The sequence below is a fragment of the Camelus ferus genome, chromosome 1 (genome assembly GCF_009834535.1).
Source record: "Camelus ferus isolate YT-003-E chromosome 1, BCGSAC_Cfer_1.0, whole genome shotgun sequence".
NCBI classification, from domain to species: domain Eukaryota; kingdom Metazoa; phylum Chordata; class Mammalia; order Artiodactyla; family Camelidae; genus Camelus; species Camelus ferus.
The window spans coordinates 106,274,102-106,291,985 of record NC_045696.1 but is presented as its reverse complement, the minus strand read 5'-3'; the positions used below and the strand labels follow the sequence as shown (position 1 = coordinate 106,291,985).

At 47.3% G+C, this 17,884-nt stretch overlaps 1 protein-coding gene across 3 annotated transcripts in view; it reads left to right on the top strand.

The window, feature by feature from the left end:
- ARMC8 (armadillo repeat containing 8) overlaps window positions 1-15,317 on the top strand; it is a 96,991-nt gene extending 81,674 nt beyond the window's left edge. For 2 of the 3 annotated variants that reach the window (XM_032487779.1, XM_032487782.1), the window contains exons 18-21: window positions 2,374-2,469; window positions 7,193-7,265; window positions 8,630-8,723; window positions 12,696-15,317. In XM_032487779.1, coding sequence (XP_032343670.1) covers window positions 2,374-2,469; window positions 7,193-7,265; window positions 8,630-8,723; window positions 12,696-12,729 — 297 coding nt within the window. In that variant the 3' untranslated portion in view covers window positions 12,730-15,317. The remainder of the gene's footprint in view (window positions 1-2,373; window positions 2,470-7,192; window positions 7,266-8,629; window positions 8,724-12,695) is intronic. The other variant, XM_032487771.1, reaches the window with a different exon arrangement.
- Window positions 15,318-17,884: the final 2,567 nt, after the last annotated feature.

Genomic DNA, 17,884 nt, shown 5'->3' with positions numbered 1-17,884 from the left:
TTTGTCCATTTCATCTGTTTTCAAATTTATTAATATAAAAGTATTCAAAATATTCTCTTGTGTTTTAAAGTCTAGTATTCTTTGGATTGAACTGTCTTTTGTTCTTTATATTGGTAATTCCTTTTTTCCTGATTCAGTTTGACAAGAGGTTTGATAGACAAGAGATTTATCCATTTTTTTTTCTCTTCTCCAAGAAGCAGATTTTGGTTTCATTGATTTCCTCCCCCCTGTTATTTTTCTATTACCTATTTCAGGGGTTGGCAAACTGTTTCTACAAAGGGCAAGACAGATATTTTTATGTTTTCCAGGCTACACTGTCTCTGTAGCAACTTTTCAACTGTGCTGTTCTCAGCTGAAAGCAGGTATAGACAATATGTAAGCAAGTGGACGTGGCTGTCTTCCAGTAAAACTTTTTTTGCCAAAACAGGCATTGGGTTGTATTTGGCTCACAAGCCATAATTTGACAATTTCTACTCTATTATCATTGATTTCTAGTTGTTCACAGGAGATTGCGTGTGTGTGGCTTTTATCTCTGCTCCCTAGCTCGTGTATTACATTGGCTTGACCCCAGAACTAACTAGTCTCTTTACGATTTGGTTTCTTGTCTCCATCAGAATATTTACCGTAGGGGTATATGGGCTTCAAAAACTGTAGCTCACTCTGCCATGCTGTCAAGCCTGAGGATGCGATGCATAGGTGTATTCTAACACTCCAAGAAGGGGAATCACTTGCCTGTCTTTGCTGACCTAGTCTATTCTGAGGAATGTTTCCTGAAATCCCCTCTTATACTCATTGTCTTAGTGGATAAGAGAGGCGTCGTTCTTCCCTAAGTAAGTCTAAATTCTTACCCATGGTTACAGTCCAAACTTGTTTTTCCCCCATGCTCTCCCCTCAGTCCTGAAGAATTCAAGGGTATTGTGCATGCCAAGATTTCTGACAGGCTCACCACGTACCAGATCACTTTGAAATCTGACATCTTCCTCACATCACCTCTCCCCAACTCCTGGGGCATGTCAGGGTCTCCTCACATGATTTAAGTTTCCAGGAATGAATAGTTCCCAGTGCCTTGGAACATAAGATTGCATTTTCTATGTTTCCTGTATCAGAAAGGCAACCTTTTCTGGTTCAGAACTCACTCCCTAACAGTCTAGTTACTGTAGTATTGTTAACCTAGGAAAAATAAGACCACCCACCCTTTAAGATATCTGAAGGTTTGGACCGTAGTAAGAAAACGGTCTCCTCAATTAGCGATAACCTGCATGCTTAACTAGCTTGAGTCTAGGGGAAAAAAAGGTTGAAACTGGAGAAAATTATTTGAATTTAGACCCCTTCCCCACCTCTCATCACCTTCTTTGAGTGATTCCTTACTGTGCTCCTGGACTCAGTGCCACTTCCTCCAAGAAGCCTTCCCTGACCCTCACATTATCACAAAATGCACGTCTTGCTTTCTCAGTTCCGTTTTTACCTCAGTTACACCGGAGTGAGATGGCTTCGAAGTTAGGGAGTGTGTCCTCGTCCTGTCTCACCCTCGTGTCCTGCGGAGTGGCGGAGGGCATGCATGTTACAGGTGCTCGGCTAGTGTTTGTCTAATTGCTGCAGCTGGTACTGGCGCAGCGGCCCTGTCCCAGTCCTTTCACCTTTACCTTAGTTCTTGCCTCCTGCTGGTCTGGCTGTGAGAATGTAGCAGGTGACAAGAGCAGTCTCTTCCTCCAGGACCAATGTGGTGATTGTCCTCAAGATAGACTGTCCTGCCAGCTGGCACTGGCTCCCTCCAGCCTCCAAATTAGGCCAATCCTGGAGTAAACTCCTCCACACAATGTGCTTCCCTTTCTGTTCCTCTAATAGGGTTCAAAAAAGTCAAGAGGTCCTCATTGCATGTGGCTAATGGACAGGGCCCAGGTCTCCCTCCAGAAGGTCATGAGCTTGGAAACCAGTAGCATTTGGAGGGGGAGGTAGGAGGGGTTGTAACACGTGTGAAGCTTCCACCAAAGAGACTATCTCTTTGAAGAAATCTTGTGGGTTAGTAGCAAGAGCTTCTCTGTAAAATAAAATTTTCAAGAAAATAATAATAAATTTCATTTTCCCTGTGATTTGTGTGATGAACTCTAAGACATGGCTGCCTTTACCCAGCAGTGATGGCTTACGCCCAGAAAGAAACCACTGAAACGTTTGGGTTCTCTTTTACCTCAGGGAGATTTTCTTAGGTATGGTTACTTTTGTTGTCAGTGATGTTAGGAGATACGAAATCAGGGCATTTGGAGTAGAACCTGGGAGAACATGTGCCTCAGGTGGGAAATTGTCCAAGTTCTTGAGAAAGCTTGAGCCTGCGGGCTTCAGAGCGTTCCTGATCACTGGCCCTCTGTTCTTTTCTAGACACTGTGCATCCTGGCCAACATAGCAGATGGGACAACGGCAAAAGAGCTTATCATGACCAACGATGACATCCTGCAGAAAATCAAGTACTACATGGTAGGCCTTTGTCCCTTTCACCGCTTCACACTAGCTGCACGTTAGAAGGCAAGGGCTGTAGCCTTGTCAGCTCAAACCAGATTGTGCAGAGATTAAACAAAGAATGGACTCCTCTGTAACAGATTCCAGAAGCTCTCTTCCATCCTGAAGAATAAAACACCAGACAAGCCCTGGAATCTTGTGCCGTTTGGCAGTGTTACCACCTGCCACGCCCCTCCCCACTCGCTCGTCTGACTGCCTCCCTCTTACACAGTGACGACTCGGGCTCTTGGCCCTCTGTCGGCGCCCCCTAGCCCCTTCTTCCCTCTCACAGCTTCAGTCCTATATAGCCTCTAGCCTCTGCTACCTCTGGCAGTTGTCCTTTGATCAGTCTGCTTTTAATCACAATCTGCTACCTGCTTGCAACACCTCAGCCACCTACTGCCATGGTCATACCCTGGATCTTGTCATCACCAGAAACTGCCCATTGTCAAAATCTGGGTATTAAACATCCCTCCTGTTTTCATGCCATCAGTGTCTCTTAGCAAAACCCTAACTGTGGACAAACCTATCTTCTCTTTGCCTGTGTGTCAGAGTTAACTGCAGAGAAAGGCACAGAACCAGGCTGACTGGTTTCGTGTTAAATTCACATTACATAACCTATAATGAGAAACAGTATGGAAAAGAATATATGCATATAACTGAAACACTATGCTGTATGCCAGAAATTAACACAGAGTAAACCAAGTATACTTCAATTAAAAAAAAAGTGTATGTATGCCTATCTCTCTCTCTCTCTCTCTCTCTCTATCTATATATATATATATATATATACACACACATACACATACACACACATATATAAATATATATAAAGAGCAATTATAAAATCAACAAGGGAAAAAAATTCACATTACAAAAACTGCATGGCGCTCAGCCCTGCCTGGTACCCTCCTGTGATTCTCCACTGGCATCTCCATTCTCCAAAGAATAGGTAGTACCTTCTCCTTATTCTTTTTGGGGGGGGGGGGATAATTAGGTTTATTTATTTATTAATTATTATTTTTCATTTAACGGAGGTACTGAGGATTGAACCCATGACCTCCTGCTTGCTAAGCATGCGCTCTACCCACTAAGCTGTACCCTCCCCCCTTCCTTATTCTTTAAACCTCACCTCTTCTCTCCCTTACCACTCCTAGTGATGACCTCACCTTCTGTACCTTCTGTTTTATTAGGAGACTAAAAGCCAGAGTCCTTCAGTGGCTCCCTATTACACCCTGAATAAACCCTACAGCCCACATTTGAAGGCCTGTGAGTTCCTACATGACCTGGCTCATCTACATCCCCAGCTCCTCTCCTTCCCCTCTTCCCTTTGAACTACACTGACTGTTCCTCACAGAAGCCACGCGTGTTCTTTCCTGCCTCGGGACCTTCACACATGATGGCTCCTCTGCCTGGAACACTTCTCTCCCCACTCCTTCATGGGGCACCTTCTCACCTCTCGGATCTTAGCTCAACTGATACTTCCTTGTGGGCTTTTGTCTACGTGCATTATTCTTTGTTACTGAATTCTGTTCCCTTCAGAGCACTTGGCTCAATTATCACAACGTATATTTTTTTGTTTGTGCAACTACTGAGTGTCAGCTCCGTGAGGGCAAAGACTGTGTCAGTTCTGTGCACAGTTGTATATCCATCACCTTGCCGGGGCCTGGCCTTTAGCATATGCTCAGTAAGTTGAATGAAAACCGTACTGCTTCAGCCAGGAACTCCCTTCTCTTTCCAGTACCAGATCCGCATGGTATCTCCTCACTTCCCATACTCACTGAGGTACACCTGCCTCTCTGCTGCTGTTCAGAGCCAGACTTCCTAAAAGCATCTTCTGCACATGCCTCTAAATTCACTCTTCAGCAAACTTCCTCTGGCCTCCACCCCATCACTCAACTGAAACTGTTCTGGTTAAAGTCACCAACAAACCTCTGTGATGCCAAATCCAGAGGATAGTCTTCTCTCCTCATCTTAGCTCACTTACAGCGAACTTCTCCACAGCTGGCTGTTTCCTTCTGCTGGAAACATTCTTTTCTCTTGGTTTCCATGACATTACGCCTCCCTGCTTAGCCCTGGACTCTCTCCTTTTCTCTCCCACGTGGCTCCTGAGACTAATGGTTAACACCTTGTTGCACAGTGGAGTCTCCTAGGGAGCTCTCAAAGACCATTGCCTTGCCCCTTTCCTCCCAAGATTCTGACTTAATAGCCTGGACATCAGGGTATTTTTTAAGGTTCCCCAGGTGGTTCTTCTGTACATGGCTAGAGTTGAGAACCTCTGATTTAGAGGAATCTCATTCGCTCCCATGGCTTTTACTGTCACCTCTATTCTTTTTCTGATTTCTGGTTCTAGTTCAGTAGTCATTTTGATAAGTTAGGCATTACAGTATTTACACTTTCATGGTATCAAGCAGTATAAAACACAGCCACAGTAATGGTTACTGGCCTCCAAAAGCCATGACAACAAGCTTCCCTGATGGTGTCTACAGCTTTACAAATGCTGGTTTCTCAATGGGGGCTGGGGAGGGGGGCAAGATCGAGGGTCACAGTGAGGGTTTACCTCCAGCCTCGACCTCTCTTCTGAACTCCAGTCCCGTGTATCCTCCTGCCTACCCAGCATCTCCACGTGGCTGTCTGAAGCCTCTTGAGGTTGATGTTTAAAAATCAGTTCTTAAATATCTCCCCTAAACCTAAATTTCTCCCCCCAACCTTTTCTCTCAGTGTAGTGGCTCCACCGTTTACCCCTTTGCTCACACCCAGGAGTCAGTCTTGATTTCCCCAGCGCTTTCACCTGGTTGATCCAGTTTATCAGTAGGTCCTGTCAGCCCTGCCGCCAACGCTGATCTGCATCCTGTTGTTCACTTCTTCCTTTTACCACTGCCCTCACCCTAGTCCAGGCCACGGCATCTCAGGCCTGATGGGCTCTAGCAGCCTCCCAGACACCTCTGCACTGTCACTCCCACCCGTCAGCCTGGGTGATCTTCTAAAATTGTTAAGTCCCGCCTTGTCCCTCCACTGCTTAAATCCTGCAGGGCTTCCCGTCAACTCAGAATGAGGTCCAGTCCTTCCTCTGGCCTGCAGGGCCCACGGTGGAGCTGTGCCTCCCTCTCTGCATTAGCAGCACGCTGCTTTCCTGCCCTGTGTGCACAAGCTGTGCCGCTGCTGCTTACCTCGCGCCTTCTCAGACCTGGTCCTTCCTCTTGGCGCCTCTTGCTCTTTGTACACTGGCACCCTCCTACTCTTCTTATTCTTTATTCTTTCTCTGTTTAAGTATTGCCTCCTTCAAAGAGATCTTTTCTGTGTATTTCTCCGAAATTAGGAATTAGGTTCCTACCCCTCCACCCTCCAGGGTTCTCTATCACAGCAATTTGTTTCCTCAAAAAATATTGAGTGAATGATGAATGAACTTGTATGTAGTAAATACTTATTGTTATGCTATAAATAAGTTCATTTATTCAGCAAATACACACTGATGGCCTGATGCCGGGAGCAGATGATACATTTTGTTATGTTTTGTAGGAACCCAAACTAGACAGCTCTTTAAGAGTCTTGGCAGGTAGAAGGAAAAAGAAAACCACCCACCATAGAATTCTAATGACGGAAGCCATGTCCTTCCCTTTGTCTCCGCTTAGTTGAGATGCAGTTCTCCGCAGCAAGACAAGGCTGTCTCAGCCCTCGAGGACCATTGAGCGCTTCGAGCCGCAGTGTTTCCCCAGATATGCTTAAGTTATTGTAATGTCCTGGGGACTTTCTTTTTTAATTGACCAATAGGAAAATCATTAGGAAAGATTGTTTTACCATTAGGTCTTCTTTCATTTAGGAGAAACACTCTATATGGATAAATAATAACTTAAGCAAAAATGGTTGTACTTTCAGTATATAAAGAGAAATAAACAGAAAGTATGTTTCAGGAGGCCCCTTACGAGTAAAAGAGGATCTATCAGGTTTTCTGTGATGTTCCTGTAGAAATGAGTCATTTGATGAGATAATCAGGCCAGAGAGATGAGTACCGAGTGCACGTGCATCCAGTTTATTGGCCTGGTGACCCGAGCATCTCGTAACGCAGACAGAGCTCAGTCAGGAGCACGGGCTGGTCGGGTGCCAGTGTTCCCATGTGCAAGGGTGGCGGGATAGGTTGCAGACTGCACCTGTGGCCCTGGGGGTGGGGGTTGTTTTCTGAAATTGGAGTGTGAGTGTCTTTTGGCAAGGTTTCACTCCCCCTGGCCAGCTTTCCCACCATTTTCTGTTGTCTCTAGCCCAACCTGTTCACCCAGTAGTGCTCACTTTGTAGCTCCTCAAGACACTGGGTTTAAGAGAAGTCCCCTGAAAGAACGAAGTAGACCTCAATGAAGTAGACCTCAATAGTCTACTAGATCATGAGTTCAAAAAGGGCCCTATAAAAGCACTGAAGGAAATGAGAGAGACTGCAAATAAAAACACAGAATACCATTCAAAGAAAATGGAAACATAAAGAGGAGCCAATAAAAAACAGAAAACTCAGTGGCTGAGATAAGAGCCAAGCTAAATTCTTTTAGAAGCAGACTAGATAACGCAGAGGGACAAATAAGTGACTTAGAAGACATTCGGGTTTGAGGTCCCCGCTTCAAACTTTTAGGCTATTGGAATTGTCTGTGGTATGTTCCAAAAAATTACCTCAAATGAGATTACCTCCATTTCTTCTTTCTTTTTCTGCATCAAATAGGGTCATTCACATGTCAAATTGCAGCTTGCCGCTATGTTTTGTATATCAAACCTCATATGGAATGACGAGGAAGGTAAGAGATGGGTGAGATTTGTCCTGAAGAAAATTGCGGGAAGGGAGGGTCTTGCACAGGAAAGGCATCAGGTGCCCAGAAGTCCTGGGTAGAGGCACCATTCATTTGGTCCCAGGCCCCCAACTGAGTCCCTTAGGATGAGAATCTGTGTGACTAGCTGACACTGAGCCCCCAACTTGGAGTCGGCACTGTTCCGGATTACTGAGGGTGGGGTGCAGGAGACCCTAGAGAAGTAAGTGACAGTCCTTGCCCTTGAGAAGGCTAAGGAGGAGGATGGCGAACTGCCCTTGAAGAAGATGAGAGGTGCAAGTATACAGCCTTTCATTCTGTGCAGGGAAGCACAGGGAAGGACTACAGGCAGGTGAGCTTCGTGGAGAAGAGGGGGTGTTGGTGAGGAATGAGAAACACACTGGGACTAGGGAAGTGGCTAGTCTGTAAGGAGGCCTCTGTAGGTCTCCACCTGGACTGTATTAGAATCACCCAGGGATTTTTGCACCAGCCGGTTAAATCAGAATCTCTAGGGGTGGGCTCCAGGCAGAAGTGTTTTTTTTTAATCCCTCAGATGATTCCACTGTATAGCCAAGGTAGTGAACAGATGTAAGAGAGCAATGGGTTTCAGTGCTGCGTTGACTACATGAAAATCACATGAGCAACTTTTTAAAATGCAGATTTCTGGCTCCCCCTAGAGATTCTGGTTCACTATGTCTCGAGGAGGTCACTGCATGAGTGAGTGACTGTGGGCTCTTCAGTGGGGAGGAAGGAATCCAGGAGAATTACTATTCTTCCAGATCAAAGTGAAAGGAGGAAAAACTGGATTCAACATACAGGCCAGGCCAGGTGTCAGGCACCAGAGTCACTCTCACAGCGTCCTGGTCTGGTTGGAAGGTAGAACATAGTAGTATGGACTTGGAACTACCACCTGCTAAGAGGCAACAGGAAGTGCTGGGAGGTCCGAGGAGGGTGGAAGAGAATAGAGGGGGGAAAAAGACCTGTTTGGAGTAGGAAGAGCCTGGCTAAGTATGTCCAGAAAGAAGTGATGAAGATGGGGCCTGATGGAGAGAGCCTTGTGCCAGTCTATAGAATCTGACCATGACCCTGTCTGTGGTCCATGGAGAAATCAATCCAGCAGCAGAATCCAGGATGGACTGCAGGAAGGAGGGTCAAGAGGAAGAGAGACCAGTTAAAATGCTGTTGGGGAATCCAGGCACGAAGGCATTCGGCTACATTGAGGAGGGTGAGGGCGAGGGGGAGGAAGGAAGCGGGGAGTGGAGGACACTGGTAAGGCCCTGGGTGGTTGGTCGTACATTAAGGAGAGTAACTGCCTGGGTCATGTTCCCAGTAACCTGTTAGCTTCCATCTCTCAGGTTCACAAGAACGCCAGGATAAATTACGAGACATGGGCATTGTGGATATTCTACACAAACTGAGTCAGTCACCAGATTCAAACCTTTGTGACAAGTGAGTATCAAGGTGAAAGGGCCCTGCTTTGAGGTATGTTGGATTTGTTTATGGAAGGGTTTGAATTGCTTAGTAAGTCACATGGCCAAACTCAAAATCTTTTAGATCCCTGGATTTCTTTTTTAATAATCTATGAGCCAACTATGTGACATCTGAGTAAGAGCTAAACTAATAATGAGCAAATTATTCAAGATTCTCATTTTAACTCTGAATAACATGAGCCTGGGCCATCTCAGTGGGTATCTGGAGAGGATCCCGAGGCCATTCCCATGCATTCCCTCAATCATTAGACTAGATCTTAGGCCTTTTAACAATAAAAACATTCATTAGCTCAAAACCTCACTGAGTACCTGCTGCCAGCCTGGCCTGGCTGTTGGGGATACAGCAGTGACCATTATGGAGTCCCTGTCTTCCAAAGACTCACCATTTACTGGGAGAGACAAGAGTCATGGTCAGAGATCCCTCTAACCTGAGAATAGCCAAGAACGTTTCTCCTGGCTGTGTGCACTTTTCATAATACAGCCTTCACTTCCCAGCTCACCTGCATCCTCCTGACTCTCAAGCGTGGCTCAGAAGCACCTCACAGTCTGGCTCTGCCTGCCTCGTGCTTTCCCCACCCCCTGGCCTCCCCCCCCCCCATGCTCCAGCCACACGTGCCCTGTCATTGTATCACACCTTCAGGCATTTACACGTTCTCTTCCATCTGATTTGCCATCCCAGTCCCCTCTCCTCTGAATCCCCATTCAGTCAATGAATATTTTTGTTAATACTAACCTCTACCAGGCATCTTTTCAGTTATTGGAGATAAAACGGTGACTAAAATTGATGAAGTCGTTGCCCTCGTGGAACTTAAATTCTAGCACAGAAGACACAATAAGCAAATTAATGTGTAGCAGGTAATGAAGGGTACTGTGAAGAAAAATCAGCAAGGTGAGGGTGTGGAGAGTAAGAAAGCTCTTCATATAGATGAGTCAGTAAAGGCCTCCCTGAGGATGTGACGTTTGGTCAGAGGCCTGAATGAAATGACAGGGCCTGCCAGGCCGATGTTTAGAAGAGAGGTATTCCAGGCAGAGGGGACTCAAGGCAGGAATGAGCTTGGCTGCTTAAGAAAAAGCAGGAAGACCACAGGAAAATAAACGAGGGGGAGAGTGATAAGCAGTGGACTCAGGGAGCCTTGTAGGCCATAGTAAGGACTTTGGATTTTATTCAGAGTTTAATAGGAAGTCATTGGAGAGTTTTGAACAGAAGAGACAGTATCTGATTTGAACTTTTAAAAGAGCCCTCTGGTGGCCGTTTGGAGAATCGTCTGTAGTAGGGCAGGAATGAAAGCAGGGAGACCAGCTGAAGGCTGTTCCAGTCTTGTCAGGTAAGAGATGGGGGCGGTAGTGGTAGGAGTGGTGAGATGTAGTTGGATTCAGAATGTAATCTAAAGGTAGAGCCAATAGGATTTGCCCATGCATCCCCTGTAGGCTGTTAAAGAAAGAGGGGAAAGGAAAATGCTTAGAGTTTTGTTCTGAGCAACTGAATAGAGGGTTGTCACTTACCAAGTTAGTGAAGAACACAAGAGAAGTGGGGGTAGAGAGGACCCAGAGTCCTTGTCTGGTGTTCCAGCTTTTTGATGCTGTTTGATATCCAAGGGACTTGGGAGAGTGGGGCTGAAGGTACAAATTGGGATGATATAGAAAGCCGTGGAGCTGGATGGAGTCACCTAAGGAGGGTGAAAGAGGAGAGAAGACAGGAGGGCTAAGGAGCATGCTTGGGACACGCCAACATTTTGGAGGAGATAAAAAAAGGTCCAGCAGAGGAACAGAAGGAAGAGCTGGTAAGGCAGACCGAGACCCAGGTGCATAAGGTGTCCTGAAAGCAAGGGCAGAGAATTCCCTGGACAGTGGCCACGGGTCCTTCAAAACTCAGACCAGGTTGTCGCCTCCGCCGAGAAGTCTTGCTGGACCATCCTCCACCCTCCCCCGGGCTGTGCCAGGGACTCCTTCTCTGCTCCCACGGCACCTAGATAACATCCCACTGTGACACGGCTGTCAGCTTGCCCATTGGCCCTACGGAAGGGAAGAGGCACTGGGTCATGGCTCCCTGAGTGAACGGCTGTGCCAGATCAGAGCACACAGAAACCGGGCCTCTGCCTCCCTGAAGCCTGCCGTCCAGGGGCTTAGAGAAGACAGACCCCCAAATAACTGCAGCCCGAGGCGGCCGCTCAGATGAGCATCACGTCACAGGCAAGTCACGAGCAGCCACATGCCGAAGGCTGGATCTGAGCTGAACCTTGAGGACTGGAGCCGCCGCCTTTGCCTCCACAGCTGCTGGCCTAAGAGACAGCCTCTATCAGCCTGTGTCTTCTGGCTGGGAGCCAGCCTGTTCCCTGGGGTTATCTTTCATGTTCAGAAATTAAACTAATTCTGCTCAAGGTCATCTCTGGGATGACCTGGAACACTAAAAGAGGCCTCACCAGCATGAGATGGAATAGGTTTAAGCCCTGGCCTGCGTTGCTGAGACTGGCCTGGTCCTGTTTCCCCAAATTTGTGTGGCACATATGTTTTCAGCAGTTCTTAAACTCCATTAACAGAGTCAAGGTCTGAGCTCCCCTGCCTAAGTCCATTTAGGAAAGGTGACCTTGCCTGCAAACCCATCCATCCGAAAAACGCCTTAGATATTAATAGATAGCGGAAAGCTAGCGAGGGCACAGTCTCTGAGGGCAGATGTAATCAAACACAGCCAACCCTTAGAAAGACCCAGAAGGAGTCTGAATTGGCAGTTTTAAAAAGCAATGCAGAACTCCAGTCAAGACCCTCACGGGGACGTTCCCATCATGGCCCAGTAAAATCTATTACCTAGAGATGACATCTCTCCAGTTCTTTCTGTCTCTGAGGCTTTGTGATCCTTCACTTTCAAACACTTACAGATGAGGAGAAATTACTAACCAGGCCTCTCCACCCCAGGCTCAGAGGGCCTCAGATCTGTGAAGTTACGGTGTATAAGAGGTCACCTGCAGCATTATTCATAATGTGTTCCCTAGGAAAACAGTCTTGTAGAAACCCAGCTCGCTCATAACATGGAGCGGCCTGCATGGAGCTCTCTGTTCTGATGGATCGGACTGTTTACACCGAAGAAACTGCACTTGAGTCCAGCCTATTGCATGCCCAGTCTACTTTCATCAGCTGATAGTAATGGGAAATTTTAGCCTTTACTTTCCATAACTTAGATGGGGAGGCCATTGCTAAAACCAGACTTCCTAACTTCCACAGCTGAACTATACCAAGTTCATGATGAGAGAGTAAAGGTAGCCTTCTCAGTCCCCACTTAAAGGAAGGCACTTTGACAAGGATCTGGACAGGTTAAGTCATTGTCCAATTACAGCTTTTCCTCTCTGACCAGCTACCTTCTTCCCTAATCACCATGACAACCGCCATCCCACGCTGGTCAGTGTCATCAGGCATGATGAGAATGGAATAAAATTGTAACCTCCCTTCCTCAGTTTTAAAGCATTTGAACCACGAGGCACCCTCATCCCATGAGCTCTTGGCCCTCCCCATGTAACTTTTCATCAGCACCTACCCACCTCTCCGTGTGTCAGTTTTCCTCATAGCTTCCCAGAACCCTAAGTGTCCTCCCCAGTGTCCTGCAGTGCTAGATAAAACCTACACCAGAACAGGAGAAAGTCAGGAATTCCAGATCCATCACAACTCTATGCCAGTGACAGGAAAACTATAGAATGTCACCAGGCTGCAGCAGCTGTAGGGACAAGAGCAGGGCCACAGGAAGAGGAATGTAGGCAGCCTGGGTTTGAAGTTTGTGCTGACACAGATCTCTGCCCCCCGTGGCAGATGTCAACAGGGCTCACCCCAGTTCCCTTTGGGAATCCACCTTTCTTGGCTCTCCCAGCTATCATCTTTGAACCGAGGCTTTTTTGCCTTAATCACATTTCTGAGGTGATGGCTAACAGGAACTTTGTGATTCCAGGGCAAAGATGGCACTGCAGCAGTACCTGGCGTGAGGGGAGCGCCCTGGGCACCTGCAAGCATCCCACATCCTTGTTAAAGGAAGTACAGGAACTAGCCTCATTTGATTCCTTCTATTTGCACAAGTCACCTTGGACTGCAGGGAGCTGTTTTGCAAAAGCAATTTGGTAGGCTTAGATCTCAAATTCATCTTGAGGACTTTTTTTTTTTTTTTTTTTGAGGTAGTAATTTCCTCAGAGGACTATTGTGTTTTGTTTTGTTTCTTTCTGAGCTACCTGGACTCTATTAGAACAATCAATTATTTTCCATTGGACCTACAATTTTTTGCCTATGCTGCAGCCACTTTGTGAGTGAGAATGGATGTGTGTCTGCGCACACAGGTGTGTGTGTATGTGTGTGTGTGCGCATGCGTGCACGAGGGACAGAGTGAATGGGTGCGTGTGTCTGTGAGGGATACCTCAAAGTTTTCTTTCCTTATTTTGTGTGAAAATCTCTTTTCTACAGATTTTCCAGGGTTTAAGCATTGCTTGCTGTATAAAAAACTTTACTGAATTATATACAGTTTGAATGAAATGTTATTTTAAAAACAAAACAATTGTTAAGTGTTCCATAAAGGTTATGTTGAATTTTGGTCAGATGAATATTTGTAAGTAAAAAATATATGCATTTCTGAACCTCAACTTACATAGATTTTCTTTATAAAAAAAACAAAACAAAACAAAACAAAAAACCCAAAAAACAAAAAAAAAAAAAAAAAAGAAAAGGTTGGCTATAGTTGGCCTGAATAACAGGCACAATATATGGTGCTGTGCAAAATAGTAAGCTAGCATCTTACTGCCGTCAATATCAGCAGGTACAGAGCCTCTTTTCAGCCTAATTCAATAAGCTCTCAGGCTTCCAAGTCACATGGACAGGGTGGAGTGAAGTGAGGCAACAGATACACTATACGTTTTTTGAAACATCGAAGGGAAGTAGAACTACTGATGGTGAAAGCCGAGCCGGGACTCCAGTGGGCCACGTTTGGCGGGAACTGGGCGCTGAGAGCCTCCCGACTGCTCTGAATCCTGTCACTGGTGTAGCAACACACGGCAGGATTTAGAACCAGTCATGGAAACTTGTGCTCAAGCTAAAGTAGGTCATCACTTCCTGGAAACAAAGTCTGATCACCTTGTGCTTCCTGAAACAGCATATATCACTGTGAAACTGAAGAATGTTCTACAGACGCATCTACAGAGGCAAAGAACAGGATAGTTTAGAAAGCTGTTTTTCTCTTGGCTACACTCAGCAAATTCTGTATACTTGTCACTCAGGACTGCTATTCAGTGTGCTTTTATAAAATGATATGGAAATTTTAGTAAGAGATGCAGCTAAGATCTTTTCCTGCCCGAAGCCCAAAGCACTGAAGTTTGAGAGAAGGCAAGGGGGTCTCCCCAGGAGAACCGAAGATGACTTCTTTTTACAGCCAGTACTGCTTAGCCCTTTGGCAGCCCTGAGCTTGGCACCTGCTTCAGCTTCTGGGTCAGCCTCAAGCTGAACTCAACGAGGTTGCTCTTGACTATTTGAAGGTACAGCCAGCCTTCCTCTTCTGTTTGCTATAAGAAGTTCAAAGGCATTGCAGCCAAGAAGCGAGGTCTGCGGCCCAGAAGCTTGCCTGAGTGCATGTCCCAAACAGGCTCCCGAGCCCGCCAGCCACTCCAGACGGGGCTGCTCCAGGTGCAGCCACCCCGTCACCAGCCTGCTCCTTCCTTGGAAGATTTAAATGTGTTTGATTGCAAATGAATGTTTTAAAAGTGTATTTAATGCAGTTTTTTTCTGTTCTCAACATGACCACCCAAGATTCAAACGCAGAGATTTCCAAGTTGTTGTTTTTTTCAGAATATCACCAATTTAAAAATCTGTCACAAGAGGGACTTGGGTTTTGTGCAGCCATCAAAATGTTAACGTGCGGAAGCCAGTTTAAAGAAATGGAGTGTGTTGGGGGAGGGGCCTTGTGTAGGCCCACTCACTGACATTTCTAGTACTGAGGAAATATCATTGGTTGGCATCTGTACAGAGCATCTGAACACTACAGAGTTGGTATTTTAAAGTACCAGCTAAATATAAATAAACCAATAATGAATTGCTCAGACAATCTTGAACCCAGATAGCATTAGAAAGCTGAAAGCCCAATGAAATAACACTTTCACACTTAAACTCTGTGGCTAAATCTTGTCTGTGGCTAAAAACAGATGGTCAAAGAAAAAGTGCTTTACTATAATTAACTTTTCCGATTTGAATGAAGGGAAATATATTTATTAAAACAAAGCTGTTTGCTGCTTTATGCAGGTGCAGTGTTCAGTCAGCAATGAAGTGGGAGGGGCGGGACGGGACGTGGTCTTGTGTCTCCACCCAAGTTCTTAACTAAGCTTCTCGCTCTCTCTAATACTGCATTCTGTTTCTCCTTTTGTGCCCTGATTGTAACCCAAAATCTATGAACTAGAAAAGAATGTCCAATTGAATAAGTTGCATTTTTTTTTCCTTAAGCACTTTATGCAGAACAATACATGTTCTTCTGGTAGTGTTTGGATACTATGATTTTAACACATGCTAATAAAAGCCAAGAAAAAATTGTGGCAACTTCTAACAAGGAGTCTGTTTTCCAAATATCTAGAACATTGGGAAACATTAGAAGGTAATGTGTACTGGCTTTGGGAATCTAGGATTCTTGGTGAATGAGAGGCTGAAAAGTGACTTTGCATTTCACAATGGGGGCCAGTGCCCTAGGGTGTTTCCTAGCAGCTGCCAAGGGCCTCTGCAGGAGTTGGGGTTTCCCTCTTCCTGGTCTTTACAGGGGCCCATCCCAGCCACCAGGACGCCCCCCTCCCCAATGTTGTGTCCATCCACTCTGTCCTTCCCCCTTCTTATCTCTGCCACTCCCACTGCCACCACCCCCTGGACTCAAGCCCAGGGTTTGGCAAATGACCAGCGCCCTGCACTTGCTGTGCGCTGCCTTCTTTCCCCGTCTCTGAAATGTAGGGAGGCACCTTCTGTCTCTTGGCCTCACTAGAACCGGGGGGAAAGCCAAGGACACCTGCCCTAGAGCATGGGGGTTGGGGGAAGATGGTCAGGAGGGGGTTCCCCTGCCACAAGGGAACTTGGAAGCAAGGCCTGGGAAAGGGGGACTGATCCCAGATCCTGATGGAGAGCCGACAGAGGGAGCTCCCGACACCTTGCCCTCAGGCTAGAGCCTGGGCCTGCCCCAGCAGTCCTGCCCCTTGGCACAGATTTTCCCTATCTTTGGGCAGGGAGGTATGTGTCAGTTCCCAGCTTGAGGGAAGTTTTGGTCCATGACCTGGCTCCCTCAAGGCCACTGTGTGGCCCACTGAGCACTTTCCTCCCTGGGTCCTTGCAGCCCCTGCTCCTGGCCTTGGCTGTGCCAGAGGGTCAGCCTTCTCACTGAGTGGAGGGCCAGAGCCAGTCCTTGGGGAGGAGCCGCCTCCTTGACTTCCTGGAGCCAGGCCTGCCCTCCACCCTGTCAGGCACTCACACCCAGGAGCTGAGAAGCATTAACACCTAAAACGCCGCCCATCCTGCAGGCCTGGGGTCTCTGCCCAGGAGTCCCCTCCTCAGACGATGGACAGACATTTCAGCCACTCTCGAGAGCCTTCTCTTCCTCCCCTTCCACCCCACCCTCATTCCTTCTGCCAGGAACCTTCTGGACTCTGAGAAAAGAAGTGCCCTGCCATGTGATAGAAGGAAGAGGGGTGTCACTACGCCTCCCACCCTCACCCTGTCACCTGGTATCCCTCCACCCCCCCCCCCCCCGAGCTCTGCCACTCCCAGCCACTTCCTGGGAAGGCCGGACGGCTGTCACAGACACCAACCCCCGTCGCTGCCACACACCCAGGCTCAGTTCGCCTGCCTCCTCTTCCTCTCCCTCCCCTGCTGTCCAAGGCCTTGGTCGCTCCATTTCTCATCTCTCCGATGATGGAAACTTGGCTTCCGGGCTTCTGGGAGATCAGATAGCTGTCAGCTGGGTGTACCCCAAGCAGCAGAGCCACACACCACCCAGGCTGTGGAAGACCAGGCGGAGGGCTCCGCTACCAGTGCTGAAGTGAGCACAGGCCAACTGAGCCCCCCTCTTGAGGCCACACACAAAGGGAAGAGCACGGCCCCGTGGTGGGCTGTGTGTGTGGACCTGGAACAGTGGATTCAGCCTTCCTGACAGATTCTGTAAGGATGGCGCCACTGAGTCCATTGTTTTTCACGGGGGCCTGTACAGATGAACACAGCGGGCAGGCGTGTTTCTATCCAGAGGTGACACAAGGTCATGGTAAAGGCAGCCACCCACCTGGTGTCAGACCTTGGTCCCCACATCTGCAGCCTGACTCATCCCTCTGTGCCCGGGGCCAGCACTGAGGGCCTCGCGCTGCCGGCTGCCGGCTGGCAGAAACAATGAGACACCCATAAACTCTGGGAGCTAACCATCCTTTTAAAGAGCTTCTTCAAGTCATAAGTGCGAAGCCCTCTGGAGCAAACCAGCAAATGAGAAGGAAATTTCTGCCATTTGCCTTGTGATTTAGAAGGACACAACCTTTTCCTCAGTCAGCAAGGAAAGAGTATGGCTGGGCTCAGTGAATTTCCAAATAAACCAGAGAGCAAACCAGTCAGAGGAAGTGGCTGTGCAAGTTACTAGTCACAGGGGTGGTGATGGTTACTCTTCACTGAAAACCCCATGTCCCTCAAGGGCACGCCATGGAGGGAGGGCTAAACCCGGCAATTCAGTGAGAGCTGGAGCCACCTCTGGGACCTCTTCGGTTTTAAAATTAGGCTTTAGCCAAAATAAACCATAGACATGGGAGAAGGGGGTGTCAAGAAAATTAGAGGAACCCTGGTGCCAAATGTAACCCCTGAGCCTTGCTTTATGAGCATGGCCCAATTCGTGGTGAGCTGCAGACAGCAAATCTGGCAGCATCCCAGGACGGCTCGTGTGGCCGAGGTGGGCAGCATGAAGATTTAAAGCTGATTTGTGTCTGCCCCCATGTCAATAAGCCCCGAAGTGTCACAGGCAATCTTGTTGCACTGTTTTCAAGTTCACTATTACCAAGTTAAGGTCTAAAATGGTTTCATTCCTAAAGGAGATTTATTACTGGGGAAACACTGCGCTCTGTAACTCAGTGTCCCCTGAGAGGACACCACATCACAGCAGGG